This window comes from Gasterosteus aculeatus, chromosome 15 (assembly GCF_964276395.1).
Source record: "Gasterosteus aculeatus chromosome 15, fGasAcu3.hap1.1, whole genome shotgun sequence".
NCBI lineage: Eukaryota > Metazoa > Chordata > Actinopteri > Perciformes > Gasterosteidae > Gasterosteus > Gasterosteus aculeatus.
Genome location: NC_135703.1, coordinates 3,264,028 through 3,289,023, shown reverse-complemented (window position 1 = coordinate 3,289,023; position 24,996 = coordinate 3,264,028). Strand labels below are relative to the sequence as shown.

The 24,996-nt window shown below is 48.3% G+C and overlaps 2 protein-coding genes across 2 annotated transcripts; both read right to left on the bottom strand.

Annotated features, from left to right (window-relative positions):
* Positions 1-797: 797 nt before the first annotated feature.
* Positions 798-2,130, bottom strand: LOC120832588 (glutathione-specific gamma-glutamylcyclotransferase 1). Its single transcript, XM_040198995.2, has 3 exons — positions 1,769-2,130; positions 1,605-1,640; positions 798-1,431 (listed from the first exon to the last, which is right to left on the bottom strand). Exons 1-3 carry the CDS (start codon positions 1,937-1,939, stop codon positions 1,057-1,059), a joined length of 582 nt encoding a protein of 193 aa, XP_040054929.1. The 5' UTR covers positions 1,940-2,130; the 3' UTR covers positions 798-1,056.
* Positions 2,131-2,918: 788 nt separating this feature from the next.
* LOC120832533 (delta-like protein 4) lies at positions 2,919-10,127 on the bottom strand. The gene is made up of 11 exons (XM_040198889.2): positions 8,556-10,127; positions 8,207-8,458; positions 7,966-8,023; positions 7,235-7,498; positions 6,576-6,636; positions 6,136-6,266; positions 5,871-6,040; positions 5,392-5,611; positions 4,559-5,300; positions 4,293-4,398; positions 2,919-4,192 (listed from the first exon to the last, which is right to left on the bottom strand). Exons 1-11 carry the CDS (start codon positions 8,607-8,609, stop codon positions 4,187-4,189), a joined length of 2,064 nt encoding a protein of 687 aa, XP_040054823.2. The 5' UTR covers positions 8,610-10,127; the 3' UTR covers positions 2,919-4,186.
* Positions 10,128-24,996: the final 14,869 nt, after the last annotated feature.

Below are 24,996 nucleotides of genomic sequence, written 5' to 3'. Positions count from 1 at the left end.
CAGCTTTAATCACCTTTTAATGTTTCCACCTAGTGGATACCTTCACTGGCAACAACAAATGAATGAGAGAAAATAGAATTTGTACCAGGAGATGAGATCATTTTGTTGGGCGCTACATGTTACAACACCGTTTTATGACATGTTATCTGAAGCCGCGGACACGTGCGTGTTGTTGACTCATCCCTCTCCGCCTGCGTGTCTCGTTAGCCTCGTTGGAAACAAAACGCCGCGTCTCAGGCGGCACGGAGAACGCGGTGTGATTTTGGCCCGAGCAGAGAACGGACTCTCAGAGGCAGAGCCATAAAGCGTTCTTTCCAGTGCCTGGATGCTTTCTTGGACCGTTGAGCGGTGAGCCACATACCAAGCATGTGGGCAAGTTAATCCACGGTGCAAACCTTTTTTTTTTTATTAAGCCTGACATGTGGCATGTGCACATGTTATTGAAACGTGACCAACGTCAAAGAAACTCCATCTGCAGCCCCCCCACCTCTCAATGTAGCCCCTTTGCCCTCTGCCTACACATAGCAGCATGCAGGCGGTCACTGTTTGCACTCTTATTCTAGTGGTGCATGATTTATACTTAATTTACATCAAATGTAGATATATTCCAGATATTTTCCTGCATATTTGTTGTACCTGAGAACTTCGGGGTTTGGAAGAGTTTGAGGAAGGCTGAACAACAGGAGTTTGAGCTTTAAGGAACCGTGGCCGGTTCTTGCCACGTCTCGTTTACAGCTGTACGTTCCTCAGCAACGGGATGAAGCATTTCATTATAAACGCCAATTGCTCAATGCCGATTTCAGGTTGTTGTTTTTTTAATATGTGTGAATGTACACGGTACAAATGTTTGGTTTTCAACCGTCAATTTCAGTCCTGAAGGTCAAAAGGCCACAACTGTGTGAGGTTCTGTTACGCCCTGGAAACAGGGGATGTCCTCCTTGAAAGCAAATCAATACAAGCTCATTCCCCTTTGACCTGAAACATTAACAACTGTAACACTGGAGCGTGATGGAGGCGCCTCATGGACCCCCCCCCCCCGGCAGAAGGGACTTTTGTTCAGGCGGCGCCATCACGAATGCTCAGAACAGCCGCCTCGATGGAGAAGAGATGCTCGTCCTCCGCATCGGGACAGCAGCGCCTCATGAACTCCGCCAGGCGGACCAGGTATTCCGTGTTGTGTCCCGTGTTGCCCCTGCAGGAGGCAATCTGGGCGGCGATCTCCTGGTCCGGGGCCGGGCCGAGGTAGATGGGGTTGTCGGACGTGGCGATGTAGACCAGGGCCGACAGGGCGCCCTGACCCTCCTCCTTAGGGGTGAACTCCACCGTCTCCGTCATGTAACCCCCCAACACGACCTCCCTCACGTTAAGGTACTGGAGGGACTCTTGGATCTGGGAGGCAGTCACCTCGTAGGCAACTCCCCATGTGCAGGACTGTGGGGGAAGCAGGTGGAGGAGGGATGTCAACGGGAGAACAAATACACCATCTAATGATTGTGCATGTCATGTGAAACCCACACAAGTGCATTCATTTAGCTGTTAGTCTACATTTACAGCAGAAAAAAACGTGATGATACACTTGCAGCTTCCAAATGAAGGAACCGTACCTCCTGATCCTCCACTAGTGTGGCCACTCTACCTGGCTGTGGAGGAGACGGGCAATGAAAAAAAACATACTTGACACACAGAAAAATGAATAAATAAACAACTCAGATCATCACAAAACATTGGATTGAATTGGACAGCAAACCAGTTGTTTTGTGAATCTCACCTTTTCCTTCCCCCCTCGATGGAAATTATCTCCGTGCCAGAAGCGCCGTTTGTATCCTCTGATGAAGCCAACTGTGCGCCTCTTGTATGTAAATTCGGGTTTCCACACTAAGGAGCCATATCCGAAAATCCACAGGTTCGTCTTTTCATTCATAGTGTCCTGTGGTTTCATTGCGGTGCTGTTTATGTGTCTCGTCCCGTCATTTCCTCCCTCGTTTCTGTCGTCATGTGCCGAGTGCGTGTTTTCCCAAATCTAATTGCGTATTTATAGAAAGGCTCGAGTGTCTAGTTATTATTTCATCATCGGGAAGTTTCTCCTGCTGATGAACACACTCGCGTATTTGTTTTTTCCGAGCGCGTCACAGCGAGACGCTTTCGACCAATCGAATTGTCGGAGGGGCGGGCTCAGCAAACAGATTAACCAATCAGGGTGAATTTAGTTTAGCACCGAATACCAGCGCGTTCCTATGAAATTGAAGTGAAGCCTTATACTTTGTGCAGAATTTACAGTAGATGTAAAGGTACCAACACAACAACAAATACCTTTGAGATCAATTAAAAATGAAAAAAAGTGTAAATATCTATGTTTTTTCTTGTGACATGACCGTGATCAATATATTTCTTTCACATCATGTTCAACGCCATACAAACTTGTTTTGTTCCAACAATTATATTCATTAAAAAAAGCATTGTGAGTTGGTGACAGTACCTATAAATACCTGGGATTGTTATGTACGTCCTGTCCTAAGCTCATTAAGTGGATGTGCTCAGGTCTGAACAGCTCCCACGGGGCCAGCACAGGATGAACACCTCATGACTGCCTGAGATCTTTTGTCCTCTGCTTATATCTGCACGGCGGTAAGTTTGTCAAGGAAACTGTTTTCTTGGAACTTCACACAAAGCGCATCGCCCCCAGGTGGTACGTAACCAACATTGCTCCACTCCACTAACTAAACCAATCCCCTCGATATTACCTGAAGGAGTTCAGGGGATTCGAGGGCTCTGCGTCGACCCGGTTGAGCGGCCTCTGTTTGCTGTGCTCGGTGGTGAAAGGTATATGTCGGGTTTTATTGTGTTCCTCACGTCTCGCTCTGTCCCCTCCTCCTTTTAGGTGATGTTCAAGAAATGCAAAAGGCAGTTTGGAGAAGCCGTCACGTGCTGCAGAAAGGCCCCGAGGACTCTTTATTTTCATTTACAGATGTTTCTTTTCAAAATGTCTATTTTCGTTTGGGTAGCCTAAATCCTTCCTGCTCGCATTATGATTTCACATCACAGCGTTACAGACGTCATGCACAACCATCAGAAAAGCTACGAGGCCTAATAGTTCTGTATCTAGACACAATGAGGCCACCTCGACGGCAGCTGAGCATCTAAACGATCTCAACATTTAAATCACGCATGTACACTGGACCAACAAAAACAAACCGTGTACCAGATATGTGTTCATTGTTTCTTTTTATAACAAAAAAATAATACAAATAAAACACCCACGACGCTTTAAAAATAAATTCACCTTTTTTCTGGGCATCAACTTAAAAACAGATGTACAATCCATACTTATAAATATACACTATATACAAAATAATCTTATTAAACACAGAAGGAGAAAACTAGTGCTTCATATGCTTAAATTACTAATGAAATACTAATCTTACAAAATAACATTAATGGTTTAGTAATTTCCTCTGAAGGCGTCCTTGGTACGATAGTCGATTCATGTGTTTCTTTGCATATGGTAAAGCGAGTTTCCCTGCACGGCGCTGCAGCACATTGCATCATTTGATATATTCATGTTGCTTTGCAAAGGACTCGAGATAAGGCGGGGCACAAGGTTTTTAAACACACATGATATATATATATATAAGGCTTTGTGATCAAGGCTGCATACATTCTTCATACAAAAATTGATTAACAAATTTCATAACCCTTTATCCTTCACAAATGAACCGTTTTCAGTAGTTTTAGTCCCTTTCTGATTGAGCTCAATGCTGATTTTGTTTGTTTGTTTGCATAGCGCATTGCAGGCCACAAACGAAACCTCCCTCAGCAGGTTCGTTGGCAGCAATTTGTATTTGTTGATCGCTGATTACTGCAACAAGGTGGAGAGAAGAGAGTCCTCTAATCAACACGCGGGCGTGAACATCCTGGCATGTTGCCCGTTTGGGTTTGTGTCCAAAACAATCGAAAGGCGCATCCACAAGTAAGATTTGCTGATTGTTCAAAGTCTTTTTAGTCTTTACATTCTCACCGAGATTAGTAGCTTCAGTTCGTTTGATTGTTCCGAGGAGCAACACCTGCTCCATCCAGTTGTCAGGTTTTCAAAGCAGCAACTCCCATTTAAATAAATCCCAGTCTCTCCACACTTGTAAACAGTCCACAAGAAATCCAAAGTTGACCGTGGATGATCATTTTCATTTTATTATACCTGAAAAAGAAGCAGATGGAAAGAGCTTAACGATTGAAATGTGGCCTGGACACGACGGGGAAAAAAAAGAGGAAATAGACTTATAGTGAAAAAGCTTTACCTCGGTTGCAATGATGCATTCGTTTTTCTCCTCTGCTCCAAACACAGACTGGTACATCGAATTGCTGGAAGAACATATCGTTGATATTCTACACTCTGGCCTTTCTCTGCGGAGGGAAGATACACCACGTTAGTTTTTAGAGCACAAAAACAAAAGAGGTCTCACAATATTCAGTCTCAATTGATCTTCTAATCCACATCCAAACAAAACCCACCACAGGGTAAAAGAACCACAACAGAAACGGAAAAAAAAGTTTAGTCCCTTACCTGTACATTCGACTCAAATGCTTTTTCTCTTCTATTGTCTTTTCACAGTTTTCATCTTTGTCCAAAAGGGACATGTCGTCCTTGTACCCGGGGGAGGTTTTATAGTCCAGGTGGTAGTGGTTGATGTATTTGTGATTAGACTTTTCCCTGGGACAGTCCACCTCGCAATCCACCTTTTTATTGGTGTTCTTGAGCTCCAGAGTAGAGATGAGGTTCTCTCTCTGAAAGTCCACCTTGGAGAGGTTGTTCATGGTCTCCGAGTCCTGCTCCTTCCTCCTCCGCTTCCTCACGTGCCGTATTAACGCCACCGCCGCGCAGAGGAGCGCCAGAACCGCCACCAGGCCCACGCCCAGGCAGACGGCCGCCAGGCTCAGCTGGTCCCCGGACTCCCAGCCTACGTTCGGGCTTGGGGTGACGGGCGGAGGCGCGGCGCTGGACTGGCACCGGGGGCCGACGTAGCGGCCGGGGCAGGCGCAGGCGGGCCGGCCCTCGGCTCCGGCGGTGCAGGTGCCGCCGTTCAGGCAGGGCCGGGAGGCGCAGCGGTCGGCGGGCTTCTCGCAGTGGCGGCCCGTGCGGCCCGGCGGGCAGGCGCAGGTGTAGTCGTTGATGCCGTCCACGCAGGTGGAGCCGTTGGCGCAGGGGTCCCGGGCGCACTCGTTGATGTTGACCTCGCAGCGCAGACCCGCGAAGCCCGAGCGGCAGCTGCACAGTCGGAGGGCACCGTGGCTCACGCAATGGCCGCCTGTGCGAAACGAAACAAGCGTTACGAAAGACTCCCTCGTCTCAAGAGTGTTCACGACACACGCACATCTGGAGAGGGAATGAGGCATTACCATTGGTGCATTGCAGCGAGGTGCATTTATCCACTTTCCTCTCACAGTTAAGTCCGGTGTAGCCCGGCAGACACTCGCATATGTAAGTGTTTCCGTTGTCGTGCTCTCTGCATTCGCCACCGTGAAAGCAGGGTGCATCTGCGCAGGTCAGCATCCTGTGTTCACAGTGTGTCCCTTCGAACCCTCGTGGACACGCACACCTATAGCCGTTCTTAGAGTCCTGCAGAGGAAAAAGACATAAAGTTTATCAAAAAGCTCCCCGTCAGATGTTTTCTTTATCGCATCCTGTTCGCGGCTGCCCCGACGAACCCTATTATCCTTAGTTTGACTTCTATTTACAGTACACACTCTGTGAACTGGGTCATCTACTGACTTGACAATCGATAGCATCCTCCTGGACTAGCAGATAGAGTGAGGCAAAAACAAAAACAGGAAAGCCTGTGTTGTGGGAAAGGAGGCAGAGAGACTTCCGGACTCACCAGGCAGTGGCCTCCATTGCGACAGGGCTGGCTATCACACTCCCTAACCTCCAAGTCACAGTTAACCCCGTTGAAGCCGGGCATGCAGGCGCAGGTGTAACTGCCCTGGCCGGTGTTCATACACGTGGCGCCGTTGGCACAGGGTTTGTGATGGGTGCAGTAGTTCAGATCTGCAAAAACAAATGGGTGGAAGTGTGAAAAGGCACCGCCCCTGGAGCTGCGTTCGTTTATTCGGAGAGAGTGCAAAGAGACGGTTTTCACGCACCTTGGTCGCAGAAGATGCCTCCCCAGCCCTCCTTGCAGGTGCACTGCCACGGCTCTTTACAGGTACCGTGTTTACAGGATGGATGGAGTTTACACACATCACAAAAGGGCCCCTGCCAGCCTTTTCTGCATCTGTACGTACATAAAACAGCACAACATGAACCGTTGGCTCGTGCACAAGTGAACGCGCATGTCCCATGACAGAGACATTGCCCACTGTTATTGTTTTATACGTGTATTTCATAATCCGTACAGATGATTTTGTACAGAAAAACAAATAAATACATAGAAAAAGTAAAATACAGTGTTTGGCTTTTGGGAGATAATTAGGATCAGAGCTGTTATTTCCACAGTTGTTGTAAATGTGTATTATTGTGTTTGCTGTGGATCCCTGACGCCAACAGACACAGGAATCTAAATGTAAGTCTGAATAACACTCACTTGCACTCGCCAGGTAAGGTGCAGTTTCCGTTCCTTTCGTTGCATCCTCCGAGACAGATGGCTGAAATAAAACAGGGATGTCAGGTTTCGCATTTCCAATAAGCTTCGACAGACTTTTTTCTACCTGAACGTGTCATTATTGGTAAATGATTGGCGCGCGTGCTTTGTGGTGCCATTGACGGTGCGCATTGGTGTTTTAAAAAAAAAAATTTTTATCGTGTTAAACGGCTGTTTAGTGCGGAGCAGCTGCTTGTTCTCTAAAAAAAAAAAAAAAAAAAAAACGGGACAGCTGTCCCATTGTTGTCGGTGGGCAGCTCGAGTCCCTGTTTGCAGCTGCTGCCCTACACCGCTCCAACAATAGAGCCCGCAATTTAGTGACGCGTGGCGGGCGATAATGCCGCGATTAACCCCGGCGCGCGCTGCCGGGCGACCACCGCCCGGGATTAAAAGCGCACGCTCCCTCAGAGAAAGTGTGTCGTCAAATTTCACCCTAATCGCTCCTCTCCAAAAAAAAAAAAAAAAAAACGCACCTGTGATGACGTAACAGGTCATTTAGACATTAGCGCTCTAAACGTTATTTGGACTCACCAGCGTGTCTTAAATGACACGCCGTCTTCATTTACAAAGCGAAAACGAGGTCGCGTTGCTGTTGCGCTTACGTTCTTGGCAGTATTCTCCCTTCCATCCGGGCAGACAGGCGATTTGCCCGTCGGGCCTGCAGGTGTAGTGGCCGAAGTGGTCGTCCCTCGGAGCGCATATTTTGGAGCACGTGTCCCCGTAGTAATGCTCGCTGCAGATGAAGCGGTAAGAGTACCTCAGCTCCGTCTGCGACCCCCTCTGCACCTCCGGGGTCCACTCGTGCCCTATTCCCAGCTTCCTTTTGATGTCAAAAGAACTGATCAAGGATTCGGGGTTGGGGGTATCTGCGAGGAAGAGAACGCCAGACACACAGTGATCATTTTAAAGCAAAAGCAGTTGCACAGATGCTCTATTGTGGTTCATTTAACAATACGCAATCTATTGCTCTGCTATCGCCTCGTTGTGAAGGACCTATCAAATAAAGGTGTAAAATCCAGGAAAAGGCTGCCATGGGATTTTTTCTGGCCAGGCTTCCTATTCTCACTCAAGCCCTCCACACTTTCCCATGCGTGCCAAAAATAAACACAAGGGAAGTGCAATTGTGTTGGAGAGATTTGATTGTGAAGAATTGTCGTGTGACTCATAAGTGCATCCTAACAAACACGCATCCATTAGGGCTGAAAACGCCAGATGCATTTGCCAGGACGTTATGTGAAGGTCAGCGACGAAATGTGGAACAGTTAAAAGTCATTGGAGGCTGCACGAGGCACGCCTCCCTCTGGCGGAGGACCGGCCGCGCGCGTCTCCTCACCTGCAGGTGGGACCGCTGCGGGAGAATACCGGGCTTCGATCAGCAACGAGAAAGCACCCTGCGGGGGACAAACGAGGACATAAACGTCACGGAAATGGACCGATTTACATATGCAAAATACTTATTTACATAGGTAATAAAATAGTGTTTTTTTTTTCATTTCATGACTAAAGTCAATCTGCATTTAGGATGCGCACATGCAGCCGGTTCCGTGGTTCCGCGGCCGGACAGGTGTTCTTACCGGCCAGGTGAAGTTGAGCGGCAGACGCAGCACGGCGTCCCGCTTGACGCTGAAGGAGTCGCTGCCCAGAACAGGTGTGGTGACTTTGCCAAATAAACAGTCTCCAGGGGACACCACGGTCTGGAAGTTCTTCAAACAAACCCTGAAATAAGTCCTGCAGCCGGTCATGCTGCAACTAAGTCCATTTGCCAGCAAACCTTTAGTATTCTGAAAGTGATGGAGATCTAATTCGAACACGCCTGATCCCAGAACCTAAAATGACACAAAGAGTGAGCACAACAGAATACTGCGAGGTTCGTTCCTAAAATAAATATGATCCAAGTTACAAAAGATAAAACAAACAGGCTACCTGAGTAAATGAAGATACAACTATTGCGAGGACAAGTGGGAACCAAACGGCCATTCTTTAGAGTTTGATGTGCGTATCCTTAAAAAATATGTTTGTCCTCTCCCCAAAAAACGCTCCTATTCCAAATGGTGATGCCCAAAAAAAAATCGGAGTGACGACAAATAACGTAATCGGAATAAATATAATCCTCCTTCCGAAGCCTGTGTGACAAGATCCAGCTCCACAAGCCGTATCCAGAGGAAGAAAGAGAAAAGCAGTTATCCAGTGCTGGAGGTTAGACACGTATCAGTAACGTCAATATCCACAAGTGACTCTGTCTGCGGTCTTTATGTTGTCCATCCATCGTTCCGGTCAGATGTGGTTTGAGTTTGCTGTGCGGATGCGAGACTTGTGCTGCCGACAGTGATGCGAGCATGTGGCGGAGCATCAGCGCATACTGGCTCCCAGTGAGGGGTGTCAGACGTCCCTCCCAGTTTATATACCGCAGTGTGGTACCATTACGCACGCCAGTCAGTCAATAAACACCGCCCCCTCGCCTCGGCAACTTCCCTCTGCCTGAGAACATCACCATCGCCCATTGTGTTTTTAGCCAAATATGAACAGTGTGTTGCAGAGCCACATTGAAATGGTGAAAGGAAAATCAGGTGATCAATGTAAATTAACCCTTGACTGGGATTCAACGGCACATTAAACTGTAAATAAACTGGATCATCCGGATTGTGCGCGCATTTACGCTCCGGGAAGCTCCACGTGCCTCTCGAGCGTGTGACATCATCCTTCTTCCTTTCTTGATTTGTTTGTTTGTTTAAGCCAGAGAAGACGGAGCAGAAGAGATAACTGCACAGCTGTATGATAATGGGCTCGTGTTGCAAACATAAATCAGATGGGGAACAAACAGGCGTTTTTTAAAGGACTTGTGGCGCGTAAATGATGATGAAGATGAGACGTCTGGTACTGTATCGATTTAAAAACCATATAATGATAATATGAGATGATGTTTCTTTGGGAAATCTTTACTCACATGCCCCACACAGACTTTGTTATTTAGAAAATATAAATAATCGAGAGTTTTAGTGTTTCAGAAAGCTTTTGTTGACACATAAACACACATTGTGTTGCAGAAGGACAATAGCAGAACCCATTTAAACTTGTTTGTTTTGCTAACAAAAAAGACAATAACAAGCGCAAGCGCCCAGCTGTTCGGGTACTTTGTTTAGCATCAAAACCAATAATGCCCTCAATTCAAAGCCCATTTGTATATATTAAAGCGGAGATTGTATCCGACATTTAGGGTAACTCTGTTTGTTGAACTAACATCCACTATAGAGCCGAAGGAAAGAAACTTTCCTCTCCTTTCATGTAGAATTGTTCCGAGAGGGAAGCTGAAAAAAAAATGAACTCAAAACAGTATATAGAGCCTGCTAAGCAAATAAATTCCAAATGCCATATACATTTTTATCACACCAAAGTCATGCTGGGCACAGGCATTGTTACCTTCATCACCCCTGCAACAGGACAACTTGTCCGGGAGGATTCAGTGAGGGAACAGGATTCAGGAGCCGTTCCCTGGCCGGGAAGGTGACTGCAGGCTGAACAGCTCTCCTGCCGAGATGACTTCATCCCTAAACCCCGTCTCCCCCCCTCCTCCCCCCTCTCCTCCCCCACCCACCCCCACCTTTGACTTATAGGTTTGAAGTTCTACTCCAGCGCAGAGACAATGGACTATTGAGTGTCGAGCAGTGTGAGTAAGAGGCCCGGACATCTCAAAGCTGTGCTGTATTGAAGCGTTTGCCGTTCCCACCATTGACTGAGTCACGCAGATCCTGTGGACGGCCGATGCTGTGCAGCCGTTCAATCTACTCCTGTTCCCCGTTGAGCATGAAAGTGACTGTAACGCACTCGCGTACGAGAGATCTTACTAGTTCGTGTGACTGCGTTGGAGTCCCATCAATCAGCTAAAGGCTGCTCCCGCCCTCCCTTCATACACGTGAAAACATTCACACCTTTTAATATTTGATGGATCACGGTTAAGGTTTCCCAACTTAAGCTCAGGTTACAACTCTATGTAAAGCTTTTGGATTGTGTTGAACAAGCAGCGATGCTCAGATTGGATCTTCTTGGTGCCGAACGAAGGAAAACGTCGGCTTGGTGTATAACAGCCTTCTATACGTCACGCCTCACTAATATTTACATGTTAATAAGGGTTTATTAATAGACAGGAGGTCTGGCCAAAATAAAAGGTCATTTTAGCTGAATTAGTTCTTTTCTTATATGCAAACAATAATATAACGGACTCTGGAATAAACACAGCCATGGAAACAGAATCAACCCACATGTTCCATCTCAGCTTTGTTTATAGAACATCCTTCTTCTTAATGACAATGTTTTATAAAGCTGACTTCTGAGTGTTATATGGCTTTTCAGCTGGCATCCAAACCCCCAAAAATAACATTTTGATGGGAAAACGAAGAGGTGTGAGAACGCCTGTGGATTTATTAGGCAAGTTGCTCTTTTAAAGCGTCTGATGCAATTGTTTGATTCTTTGTCAGACAGATGTTTTCCTTCTCAGCTGTTTTTGGAAGTTATAACGAGATGTTTGAAACCAAATGGAAAATAATACAAATTTAACCCAATTTTCAATCTGCGCCTGATCTTTTCTTTAATTTTTCAATTGAAAAAACATCAGTCACACAATGTCGATACTTATTTATATCCCCAAAACATGATAATTAGTACGTCTCTCATTAACATGCAGATCAAAAGGCCTTCTTCAATTAATTGAGATGTCCTCCGCTAAATGCTAATATTTAATGCTGGACAGAGTGCGACTCAAACAGTGAACCCGATGCCACGAGGAACAAGTCACCTGGCCGTCTTTCACAGGTGAAAACGTTCAGTTCAGTGGCCTCAACCGTCTCAGGCTGCCGAAACCTAAGCGAGCGCGATGCGTGAATTAGCTACAGTGCTAACAGATGGCCCCTTTCGGGTCCAGAAATCTGCCCCGGTTCAATGTGGGGCAGTTTAACACTTCTTCACAGCGCATTTGATCCCCACGCCCCAATCTGTCGGGCCAATCAATGGGGCTTTTGAAGCGCGCTGCCAATGGATCTGAGGCATCCGAGCACGTCGCCCTCAGAGGAGAAACCACCTGCCGGGGGCAATTAGAAAAGCGAGGGGTGGTTTCCTTCCGTCCTGCCCTAATACTGCCTTACGGATACAAAAGGTCTCTACAGCTTTTTTTGGGGGGTGGGAGGGGGGGATTGTTGAAATAAGTGGGTAATAAGTGTACCATTTAATGTCGCTGTAAACGAGAATGAATTTACAACCACGTGACATACATATATATATATTACCAAATGGACCCATGTTGGACCTCAAAGGGATTTCTGATTGGCATCGTATGGATGCGTGTTTACAGTCAGTTTGAACCTTCAGCTGACGTCAGGCAACCCAACGTCATGGTTGCCTTTTAACAAGAGTCCTGGTCTGCAGCGGAACTTTCCAGCCACCCTCTTGCTGTGCTATTGACAAAACAAGTACCATGTCGGTACTCCTCCACCCTCACAATGGAACCAACAACACAATTCCGCCACTGAAACCGCTGTTTCCAAACGTCACACCTGCGCCCGAGTGCAGCGACCGAGGAGACGTCGGTGGGTGATGTGATCGTGTAAACGTTGGTAGACTGAGGAGTATTTTTACAGGAAAAGACACGTTTTTGAAAGACTCTTGCTTGCATAAATCATGCGGGTGATCTGAGGGCCACATGTGCAACAGCTGTCGGTGGGCCGGAGGGCCAAGAGACAGCAGCACATCGCACCGCCACCCCTTCAATAGTTGATATTGATCAGACCAGCTCCACCCTTGGACACACGGTCAGCAAGGACATGTAAGCGAGCCCACTTCTGCCTCTCGATCCAAACGTGTGTCCCAGCGAGCTTTTGAGTGATTACCAGGCTAATCGGGTGTCGCTGGAAGAAGCCGCTGTCTTTCTTGCCAGATCCAAAGCATCAAGAGAGAACCTCGCCGCAGGAAAAGGAAAGAGATAAACGGGGGACATGAAAGCGAGCGCTGGTGTGAAACGGGACTGTTAAAAGCACCATTGCAGATAATCCATCAGGAAGATCAGCCTGACTATGAAGCCTCGGTGTCACCAGGGGAAGTTCAACATAATCAGTAAACAGCATAATCATGACAATCATCTAGTAATTTCACCTTGGCATCTCATGCTGTTAGATGCTGGGTTTTGGTGTGATAAGAGCCTTTGACCCCGGTTCAATTATCCAGAGACTTAATAATCTCTTATCTGCTTTTTCTTCCTGCACTTCCTGACCGGGGGGCACATGGCCTCTATAGCACAGGACACTATATTATTGTTTATTTATACAGACGGATCTAGAGGTATTTTCGGCGGGGTCTGTTGTTATTTCCTCTCACGATTTGAAAATCCTATTTGTCCCTTTTCCATTTGGTCTGCACACGAGCGGCTCCTGGGACTTTGCTGTGCTGCCGTTGCCCGTGTCGTTTAATGCGCGAGCACGCGTGTGCGCGCGCGAAGGTGAGAGCAATCTCACGAACCCGCCTTTTCCCCACCCCGCCGAATTGACCTTTTGTTTGTATTCCATTTAGCTGGCTTGAACTGCAGTTGACCCCATAACTACTCACTGTGTACACACAAAGCCATCTCCACTCTGCAGGATAAACAGCAGATGCAGATCCTTTTGTGCGGAGCGATTGTTACCCGAGTCAACCCCCGACGCCGTGGTATTAACAGCGGTGTAAAGCACAGATGGAAGATGTACGTTTGCACGGATAGTTTGTGTTTCTGCGGCCGCCGAGCGAATGGGACCCACGCCGTGTTTGACATCACTTAGGCCTCTGTCCGTGCTGAGACAACAGGCGCTGGCTGGACGGGGGTTTTGATTGGTTCTCTCAGCGGGAGCCCGGTGGCGAGGAGTCCGCCGCGGCCCTGTTGGTCCAGCAGCGGCTCGTTGAGGTTGGTTCTTCGCCGGTGACACCGCGGCGAAGGGCTGCGTGTTCACGCTGACGGATGCGTTCTCACGGACTCTAACCAGCGCAGTGCGGCGGGGAAGCGCTCGGCCTTATTTGTGAAGCTGGCCCACCGGGGGCCCCGGGGGGAGTTCACTCGCCGCCGTGCCTAATAGTGTTTCTCCAACTTGACCCGCAAGTCCCAAGTTACCCCGGTTGTTACCCCTCGGACTTGGCTCTCATGGCCAATTTTCATGTCTCTGTCCAATATTTGACATCTCTCAAGAACTCTGTGCTCTCCTGTTCACACTTGAAAAACAGCGATATGTTCACATTTTAAACAGCTTTCAGTCTTATGAGGAAAAAGCCCTGGATAATGAACGTGTGAAAGGGGCGACCCCTCGCGAAGTGCTGAAATAACGCTACCCGTTACGTCGCTCCTAGATGCGCACATCAGGACGTCTTATGTTTTCGTTGGCGCACTTGGTAATGGATTAAGATAAATTGTTAACTGTTCCACGCATATTAATCTTTCTGTTCAGAGTTTGTGTTCTCATACATTACGTGATGATTTATTAGCCGGGGTGATGAATGACGCTGATAGTATAAGTGTTGACCCAGCACATTTTAACAGTTGTTGGTTCTTGCAGCCACACTGCAAAACACGGCGCAGTGCAATACAGCGAAGCTAACTACATTACATGTATGTAGTTGTGCAGGTTTTCACGATGTATCATCAAGACAAAGTTGTTTTTTTGCAATAAAGGAAACGATAATGCATCTCAGCAGTGGTACCCCAGAGACTGCCACAATATTTGAGCAAAACTAAATGTTGTCTAACTATTAACCGGACTGCGATAGCAGGAATAGCATAGCAATAGCACAGGCTAACAGGCTAACAGTTACTCATTCTATTGCGCTCAGGCACATTAACCTGACATGTGTCTATGTGATTATCTTATTTTGTTGGGCTTCGTTGAAAATAGAAAGCTAGAATTTAGTGTGAATTTAGTGTGAATTTAGTGTGAATTTAGTGTGAATTTATTGTGTGGTGTGTAATGGAAAGCCGTCTTTGTTGACACGTCCATCATTGGCGTGGAACTTTTGCTCTCCCTGGTTGTGGTGGTGACAAGTGTCCACTGGTCACTTTTTTTTTTGTCGTTAGCCTCCGCCCTCCACCTCCCGCCCTCTCGCCCTCGCCCCATCCTCGGCCTTACCCCGAGCCTGGGAGCGGAATTCTGGGAACATTTTTCCATGTGAAATGCCGAGGTTCAGTCGAGGGGTGTGACGCCAGTGCATTGTTCCAGCAGCAAAAAAAGGAACCGCTTGTGATGAGGCCAATTCCTGTTGGTCCCAAAAAAACAGGCACTTTCTCACACCGACTTCCTTCCTCATTGGACAGCACAAAACAATCCCAGACCAACCAACAGAGCTGAGAAGAAAGGAGAGACAATGCGAGAGCAGTCGGAGCGGTGAGATTGCATTTGAAGAGACGTTCAGGTGTCCTCTGCGATCGGCCGCCGTCACCTGACTGCCTTTATCTGCGGTGCGAGGCCTCTCCGCAAGACACGTTTACGCTTGTGCACCGTATGTTTGACAGTGAGGGGCTCTCATCTCTCGGCATCACTTTCGAGAGCCTTCCAGGCGGCGTTTCACCGCGCGTTTGCCTTTACCTCCACCGGCCGCCTTGAACCTCGCCGTGGTGTTGTGAGTTATACTCGACTGATTGAGAGAGCAGAGACTCAGGAAGCACCTGCCTGTGCGGAGGGCCCGGGCATTCAAGCGACCCCGCTCACATCAGGTTGTTTCCTTGTTTACATAGTCTCCCCCGCGGCTCCCCCCGTCGCAAGGCCGCCATTGGCTGCCCCCGGGCCACTCCTTTTTCCACCGCGTTCATTGATCTTAAGAGGGCTCGCCACTTCGCCGTTCCTCCTTTCCCACCGGAATGAGCGTGTGGAGGAGAACCTCGACAGGGGGATTGGTTTAACACGCTAAAAACTTAAAAAGTCCTGCCTGACCTCTCACTCCTGCCCTCACAGCACAAACAGGGCGGCCTTGAAGGCCCCCCTCCCCCCAGATCTGGGGGGGGGGGGGGGGAGAATCCTGTTGAGACGGTGCTTCGCTGCACTACACAACAGCATTTCTAAGAGCAAAGTTATTGAATTGAATTGCTGCTGGATGTTTTCTTTCCCCCCCCCCGTTGATATAATTACAATTAAATTGCTGCCTGGCATCAGTGGAGATGGCGGCAGGTGGGCCAGGCACAGGTGCCGTCTGTAATTGTAGCGCGCATGAGATGCAAAAATGATTATCTAAGTCAAATCAACCTCTGCAGATGTGCATCTAAGGTGTTTTGTTAAATGTTTGTTCTCCCCAGGAGGGCCGAGCTGAGCATTGTGTGCCTGCGACAGAGACAAACACTTTGGTTTTTGGGTTCATACCCTTGTTGTACTATAATGTTGGTGGAGATCAAAGTGTCCTGGAAAGGCTTCGGCTCACGCGTTGAAGCATTTCACGCTCAATCGACTTTGTAAAACAGTAAACATCTTTCTCACAGTTTTGGTGCAACATTAGTCTTTAGCGACACCCTCCTGATGGACATTTTCCTCCACAGACAAGCCGCCCTCCTTCTCTCTCCTTACTATCTTGTTATCTCAGCAAGTGTTTCCCCCGAGCACCTCGATCGTCTCTGGGACATGTGGTAGAAGTTGCGTCGCGTCCGCGGGGTATTGTTCTCCCGCGGTTTGGCCACCGTAAATTAGCTGGAAACGATTTGTCGGACATGGGGAGAGGGGGTGGGGGGGGGGGAGGATAAAAGACAACAACAGAACGAGGGCCCTGATGTGGCCCCGGCACTGAACCGTACACTGAACAGATACGTTAATGGTCTCTGTAATTGCTGCAATTCGGGCTATTAAAAAAAATATATTACCCAGTGCATTTAACTACTGGCCAACTCGAAGAATTTCTAATTTGACTGTTTACGCTTGATGCCACGCCAGTACCTTGGTATTTCCATATTCATCACTGTGACAAGCTGATGAACGGCAAGAGGTTGTTATATGTAATAACTAAATGGAGAAAATGTTCCGTGTATTGCAAAACGTTCTAACCAAGTTCTAGTTCCGACTACAAAGGGAACGGTGCATTTGGTTAAATGAAAAGTGTGTTTGTTTAAAACTGCCGGAAGAACCTCCCCTGTTGATTCCGCAGGCTGATTCCCACTGAGCATCAACACGCTTTGCTTTAATGAGGGAATTCCTGAAGTTCAGAGGATGTCTCACGCACATCCTGGCCCTTAATCAGCCGCCACGCTCTCACCTATATCATCCAGCTGCCGCTGCAGCGACCTATTCTGGGAAGAGTTGACAGATCCTTCTACTCCCTGGTCCATGCGGGGAGGCGCAGGCCGGCAGGGAGTTGAATCTTTTTCAACTATGCCTACTATGCGTCTCTGGCGTCGCTGGGATTTTCGGTCGGGATCTATACCCTGTTGCATCCCCTCGGGGGGGAGTCCTACTGTCACAGCCAATGTTCCCATGGACGGGAATGACCGGCGGGGATATTGAGATTGACAGTGAGCAGATCGGGACCGGAGGTCAAAAGGTCTCCGAAGAGTCAGAGCCGCCAGAGAATAAAAACACGCAGGCAAAGTTGGCCCTGCAGCATCAGGATGCCCTGTAGCTGTGACATGGGAACAACCCCCCCCCCCACCCCGAACTATACGCCTGTAGCCCCACCCCCCCCCCCCCTGCAAAAGGTCCCGTTTGCAGCCGAGGCGCTCCCCGCTACCCCGTGCGTACACGGCTGAACTATGCTGGGAACCGGCTAACTTAAGCACACAACCCCTGATACACACAGAAGCGCATAACGAAGCGCTGCGAGGGGAAAAGGGACCCTGGCAGTCATCAGAAGCGTGAAAAATTGCCGTGATTCCGTAGAAAAACAACAACCCCCCCCCCGCTGTAAAACATTACTGCAAGTGTAGAGGAAATCAGAAGGAAGTGCCTCCCTTATAAGAGAGTGGATTGTTCTCTGGCTTCGATTGTTTACGCAAAGCCGAGCACGTTTGCTTGGGTTTTGTCACATTGTATCAGTGCTTCCAGTTTTGTACAGGAGCAAATAGTGCATGTCTCATTTTGAATTAGCTGTGCATTTCTTGATTTCCTTACGGACAAAAATGGAAAACTCCAGGAATGGATAATACTTGAAAGCCCCACAATGTGTGTTGGGTCTCTTTTGTTCTTGTCCTTCGGTTGTATCTGTTGCAGAAGCAAACCGATTAAGATGCGACAGCTCTGCTGGTTCGGCTCAGAGCTCGTTGGACGGACGTGTGTGAGGTGGATGTTTTTGCTTTAGATCCCGACCGAATGCAATAATGATGAATAAAGGAAGATTTTCATATTGGCCCGTGGGAAATGTTGGTGCATCAACTATTTGTTCACAGACTAAAAGGAGATCTGATCTCCCAAAATGTTTTTTCTTTTTCTTAATTTGCTGTATAGGCCACGCGGCAACAGTCTGAATGCACGGACTGTCCTAACAACGGCATCCAACATCCAAAGCAGCGACAGTAGCCAGGAGAAAGACCGATAAGCATCAGGGCCACATTCAGCCGGGTTTCCTGTTTGTCCTTTGGGAGAGAGGGACTCTCTGCTGGTAAACCTATCAGGGCACAAAGGAGAATGGGACCCTCCGTAGACAGCGCGGCTCCTCCTCGGACAATACGGCCGGGGGACAATGCGGGAGTTCTGCTCGACGGTCCTGCCTGCCGAGTGTGCCGAACGGTTTAAACGAGTGTTAAATACGTGCCTTTACATTACGACACACGTTTACTTTTCCACTGTAAAAGACGTGGCATCAGATGACATCGTCTGTAAGTGACGTCATGGCGCCATGAAAACCCGCTGACTCAAATCTTACCGAAAACTTACAGCCGTGCTGTAATCTTCTCAGTCGCACAACGAAATTTAGACATTGTGTCATTTCCCTTTCTAGCCGGCACCCCTCCCTCCCCCTGAAAGGGTGTCATCCCCCCCCGGTGTAACTCACAGCGGGGAGTTTGTCACTGTCAGACATCACAATGCTCATTGTTCTCATGGCCGACTCTGGTTGACAACCCGAGAACGATGCATGAAAGATTCATGTACGACTGATAATCTGACTCGTGAAACATGCAAACCAGCAAATGCCGTTTGTGTGTGTGTGTGTGTGTGTGTGTGTGTGTGTGTTTGCAGGATGAGGCAGGAAAAAATCTTTTATATGCATCATGTCACGTCACTACGACCCACTCCTGGTTTCCCACAGCCCGGCGTACCTGTGGCTGACCCCCCCTCCCCTCCCTAACAGTACTTCTCACCCCTCCCTCTTCTCAGATTGAAGTAAAAACCTGGAAACCATTTTGTTTCCCTTTTTCCTCTGGAGCCCTGGTAATGAGGGGAAAGTGCTCTGGCCCTGCTGCCACCGGCAGCAAACGCAGAGGCATGATGGGAAACTGAGAGACTTGAGGCAAAAATGTCTCCTTTTAGGGCTCTGTGGTCTCTGTTACACCCACACTCCGCAGCCACCAATCTCAAAAGATGAAATAGCGTGTGGCTCTTATCTTTATTTACACAATGTAAAGTATTTTTTATGCATACATGAGAATGAGTCAAAAAAGCACCGACTTCTCAAAGAGGAAAATCCACTCAAACTACTTCAATGTTCGTTTTTGTAGAATGTCATTGTCTCCCACGACCTTGTACTGATTATCCAACAAGCTCATTTCTGCCCCCTGATTGTTTTAATTGGGGTGTTTTTGTGTCGCGTCCACTCCACATCGCCACCATCCAGTTTGACTCTGGGCATCGGTTCAGCAATCACTGCAAGCCTGTTGTTGATGAGGAGATTGTGTACTAATTCTGCTTATTCAAGGATAAAACCCACTCTGTAATTAACCAATAGTCAATCAGAAAAGAAAATGCAGCTTGTTTTGGAGGTTGTTCAAGGGTTCAATTAGAAAGATGTAACGTCTTCGAAAAGCATGGCTGTTAATTAAAAGACGAACAGGGATCCAGCTGTGGGCGAGTGGCACACACACACACACACACACACACACACACGCACACACACACACAGCGTCTCCTCCATAAATCAGTGAGACATCTACCAAACAAACATGGCTGCCACAAAGATCCCCATCAGTGAGAATGGAGGCGTTCGCGGCCCGCGGGTTTTACAGCGTGCGTCACTGGTAATCGTGTCGGCCTAACTGGCCCTCAGGGTCGGCGAGGTCGGTAGCACACACGCCTGAACAAACAGACTAAACGCACGCGCTCACCTCGTGGTTTCACTCGCCGAGCGGTGAATCAGAAAATAGTGGACAGTAGCGACCGTGTTGCGTGACGTCGGACATGAAAAGCAGGCTGGCCTTCCTCTGATGCCTTCAGATGGTTGCGATAATTAGCTGCCCCACTTCATCCCCATTACACCAGCAGCACCAAAACACTTGGCTCTCATTAGAGCCGGGCCTTTGTCCGCCAGCAGCCAGCAAACCATTTCGCCTTCCCCGACACGACACAAAGAGAGGGGAGGTAAAACAGTTTACCCACAAATCTCCCTCGGCGTGCCCACTGGTTCACTCCTACCTATTCAAGCAGGGAAGCAAAGGCCATCTGCTCGTTTTATACTTCTGCCTCAAAAACACATTCACGGATTCTATTGCAGTCGGCCAGCAGATTACTGCACCAACCGCCTGCCTGAACTCCCGCCAGAACAAATCCCACAGAAGGCCGGGGCGGACTGAGCCGGCGCGGTGGAAGGTGGCCGTGGCTCTGAATGTGCAGAAGTGGACTTAGCGATAGCTGAAGCATTAGCGAAAACAAACGACGGTTCCGTTTGATCTGATCCGCCCAGTTTGTTCTCCTCCGGTCACTTTCTTTCATTTTTCACTCGTCACTTTTGTCACTTACGCTAGTGCACTTTATTTTTTTAATATTTTAAATTTTTATCTTTCTCTTATTTTAAACTAACCCATAGCCTTATTCTACTAACCCATAGAATTATCATTTTATTTTATTACTCGTGCACTGCTGTCTTGTTGTCCATTGTTATACCGTCTACTGTCACGCACCAACCCCCAAGTCAAATTCCTTGTATGTACGACATATTTTGGCAATAAATGTTTCCTGATTCCTGATTAAATTCATTTCAATTCATTTTATTTTGTATTGCCCAAAATCAGAGGGCTTTACAGTCTGTACACATACGACATCCTCTGTCCCGAAACCCACCATCGGCACAGGAAAAACTCCCCCCCCCCAAAAAAGACTCCTGATTATGTCCCTCCATCGTGTCCCTCTCTCTTCGAGGGTCCGTAGGACTTTCCATTCACGCTGCAGTGGCGGCGTGCTTTTGGACCGGTGACTTTTGGGGGCCTTTGCACACTTTGGCCCGTGCGACTGGGTGCCATGTGGGGCCAAACGAGCACACATTAATCCACGCTCCGTATGAATATTCAGATACAGCTGTCTGCGACACGGCGACAGCAGCTGGCGCTCTCGGGGGCCCACGGATATCGGGCCTGGACAGAAGACGCTGCATCTGGGCCAAGACGGGCCCAGAATCCACCCTAACCCCAGGCCGTCACGGCCCCGCCACGCGAGGGGGGGTTCATGACTCAATAAACGCCGATGACACTCTCAGCAGCTCAGGAAATAGCCGGATGAATTGCTTTTTTAAATTTGAATACGTCATGGTTAAAACGTTTTCAGTTATTTGTTCCATTTCTCGTCATTATAATCCCATCGGGCTCCAGGAATCTACAAAACGCTTGGCATCGCTTTGAGGATCACGTTCCATTTTACATTTAGAGCTTTCGATGAGCTCGGACACCTGGTTGTTTCTAGAACACTGCTTAAATAAAGCAGAATGGTCCCATTTTTCATCAAGGTTAAATCTCAAAAGTCTAAGATGACATTCACATTGTCCCGTGCGACTTGAATGCCATTTGCCCTTTTTAATTACCCGGCTTAATCTCGTACTAATCCAATGATATTGCCACGACAAGTAACGCAGGTCCGGGTGGGAAGACAAAGCCCTCTGTGGTGAAAGAGTGTGTGTGTGTGTGTGTGTGTGTGTTTGGTGCGCCTGACGTTGCCGCCTCCCCAACAGTCTGCTGGTCGGCCCTGACAACACGCCGCCGCCGCCGTGCCAGGCTGTCAGCGCGCCAGGGCCAGAGAGCAGCTGCCAGGCCAAACCAGCGGGCACTAATTCAGCCTCACCCCCCCTCCTCCATCCCTTCTTCCTCCTCCTCATCTGTGCATGCACACACCCACACACCTTACACAATGCTGGCTTTAATTATGACCAACTTGCCAAGAGCTGATCCCCTCCTCCCCATCTTTTTTAATCAAAGACATTTGTAGCCGAGGGCGTTGCCAACGCTCTAATAACCAGAATTTTCTGTGGGGGGGGGGGGGGGGGAAACACCTTTTTTCTTTGACCTACAGTGATCTTTTTAAATCAAGCAAACCCTGGAAATCTCTCAAAGCCAGCGATGCAAAATAATCTGTTAATAATGATAATTAATAATCCATTTCTGTTTGATGCGGTAGATTAATCGCAGTAATATATTAGTTCAAAGTTAAGATATTGACAGCACGTCCTTTTTTTTACCTACTCACACCTCAATAAATAAAATTTGGGGAAAATTGAAATTTGGAACTGATGATGGAGCCAGAGGGAACGTCAACGTCAGTCTAAAAGGCGGCGGGCAAACCGGCCAGTCGGCGTTTCCATCGTGTCTGATAAAACGTTCGATGGTGTACCGGCCCGTCTCCCACCTGAAGGCCGCGGCGAGGCCCTGAGCTCCCCGCTGCCACGGCAAAGACGCATATTGCTCCATCAGTGCACGCGTGGTGTTTGCGTGAATGTGTGCATATCCTCCTGGCTGCAGGGGGACACACACACACACACACACCGGAGGTACGGCCGGCTGAAATATTGATGCTGCGTTTTGTTCTCGTTTTTGCTGTACTTGAGCGGCCATCTGGATAGATCGGCCTTTCTCACGTTAAATATTAATTCTCCCTTTTGAATATCAACGGGGTAAAAGTCAAAAAAAGGTCATTTTGTAATGTGAGAGAGAGAGAGAGAGAGAGAAGGGTGGTGTTTGTTGGTGGTGGGGGAGGAGCAGGACTCAACAATAGGTTTTTCCTAACAGATGGAAGATTGGCTGCACGGTTTTAGTTCGGTGTCATAGTGGAACCTGATATCTGATTATATTCCCCCCCGGCTCAGGGACACAAAGGGATTACATGTGGTTATATGAATAATGAAATTGAGATTATATTGTTGACACACATCTAATTTGTTGGACCGTGAATGGAGAAAACCGCCGATCAAACCCGTCTCTCGAGCCAAATTAAAGAGGTCGCTTCTGGCCACGTCTGCCACCTACAGCAGCTCTGCTATGAAACGAGGCGGGTAATTGGCGGAGAAACGTCCGCGTGGCAGGACTCAATCGGGGGTAAACATGTTGAAAGCTCACAAACAATCTCCTTATTGTCGGGCGGTGCGTTCGGCATTAACGGAGCAGCGCACCGTGATCTGTGTGTGCACTTTGAGGGCGAACTCAGCGATTCGTTTTAACCACGTGCTTCAGAGTGCAAACCAGCGAGCAGCATGACAGTTTTTGTAAATTCTCTCTGCTCTGAATAAATTGACAAAAGCCTATTAATTATGAACAAATTCGTAGCCTCGCACTGGTTAAGAGGAGGAATGGTTGCCTGGGAGCTTTGACCCGCGCTGGAGGCCTCCTTGCTTGGACGTTGGCGGTAACCGGAGCCGCTTGCAGCCTGACAGTAATATGATGGAGAATAAATAAGGCGATTCTACAGGGGGAGACGGCGCGTTTTGGGTGCCGCCACAAGGTTGCAACAGCGAAGAAACGCGCACGTGTCTGGTTGGCTTGCAAAATAATAATCTTTGTAACACTGTTGTACAATGGTGCAGAAATAACGCCAGAAACGACGAAAAATGTCCTTACGTTTGAAAATACAGAATATTTGTGATGACCGTTGTTTGTAGTGGGGGGGGGGGGTGCATTTCCATTAACACCTTTAGCAAACAGCAGCGCTGCAGGTTCCCACAGCTCAGTCAAAACAATAAATCGGCCTCACACGGTTAATCCACCATTTTCGGATGCTGTATCAACACAGCTGGACATCCTAAAGTTTGTGTTTATGTCTGTGCACTACCTTTCCTACCCGGCTCTAAATATAGCTCGCCAGCATCCTGCTGTGATGCTGAAGGTGCAGTCATCTTTCCCCTCCGAAGGACACAACACTGTCTGAAGTTAGTGAGCAGGGAGGGAGGGAGGGAGGGGGGATTGGAAGGAGGGGGCGGGGGGGGGGGGGGTTGGGGAGGAAGCGGTGACTACTGTGTGACAAGCGCCCTGTTCCTTCCTCCCAGGCCTGAGAAACAGGAAGTGCTGCACATAAGGCATTATTGTGACGGAGAGGAAATGCAAGGTCCTCTAAAATAAGAGCTCCAATCTGGTTCTCAATGACAAGAGCTGGTCCGTCCACAGAGACCCCCCCCACACACACACACACACACAACCTCCTCCACAACACCACCTCATATTCTGTGACCATGCACGACAAAAGACACGGGCCTTCAAATTCTGGAAGTGGTTGAGTGCAGCAGCTGACGGATGAGAATCCGCTCTCAGGTCGTGTGCTGCACCCACATGACAGGTCGAGGCCACGGCAGCGTTTCAAAGGCGGCGTCTGGGCAGATCCATCGCGCTCGGGTTCAACAGAGGCTGAGGAGGAGCCGGTTGCTAAGAGAGACGCGCGGCTTTATGGGGGGGGCTGCCTCCCAGTTAATTAAAACCCTCCTTCACCCGTTTCACGCTTTCAATTAGGGAACTCTGGAAAGGGCCCAAGCCTCTGGATGGAGAAAACCATAGCAATAAGATGTGATTAACATGCCCTGCCCCCCCCCCCTCCCATTGAGGCTACGGCAACACCCTGCTGTTGTGTCCATGCCTGATTTGGATCCCAGGCATTGAGCTCTTATGGTTCTGATTCTGTGCGACTTGAAGGGATAAGATGTGCCGTTATAGAACAGGTGCTGGCCCGTGTTGTGTTGGTCGGTGTCACACTCGGCCCGGGTCGAGTCTAATGGGTTTCTTTGGTCATTTCTAATCAAAAGAAACGTCAGCAAGCAACGTCTTTGCCCGATTAAGAGCAGATCCATCAATGTCAGCCGCTGTTTTTCACAATCAATTAACCGTAAAAACAGCAGCCAAGCTGTACTGGAAATACAGCACGCTCAGCGCGTTACGTTCTACGGACAATGTGGAGCCACTTGAGTGGTTTTCTTTAACGTCTAGATGATCTGAATGCTAAAGTTAACAAATTAAACAGAAGTGTTTAGGGGCAAATCACACAAATACAACTCAAGG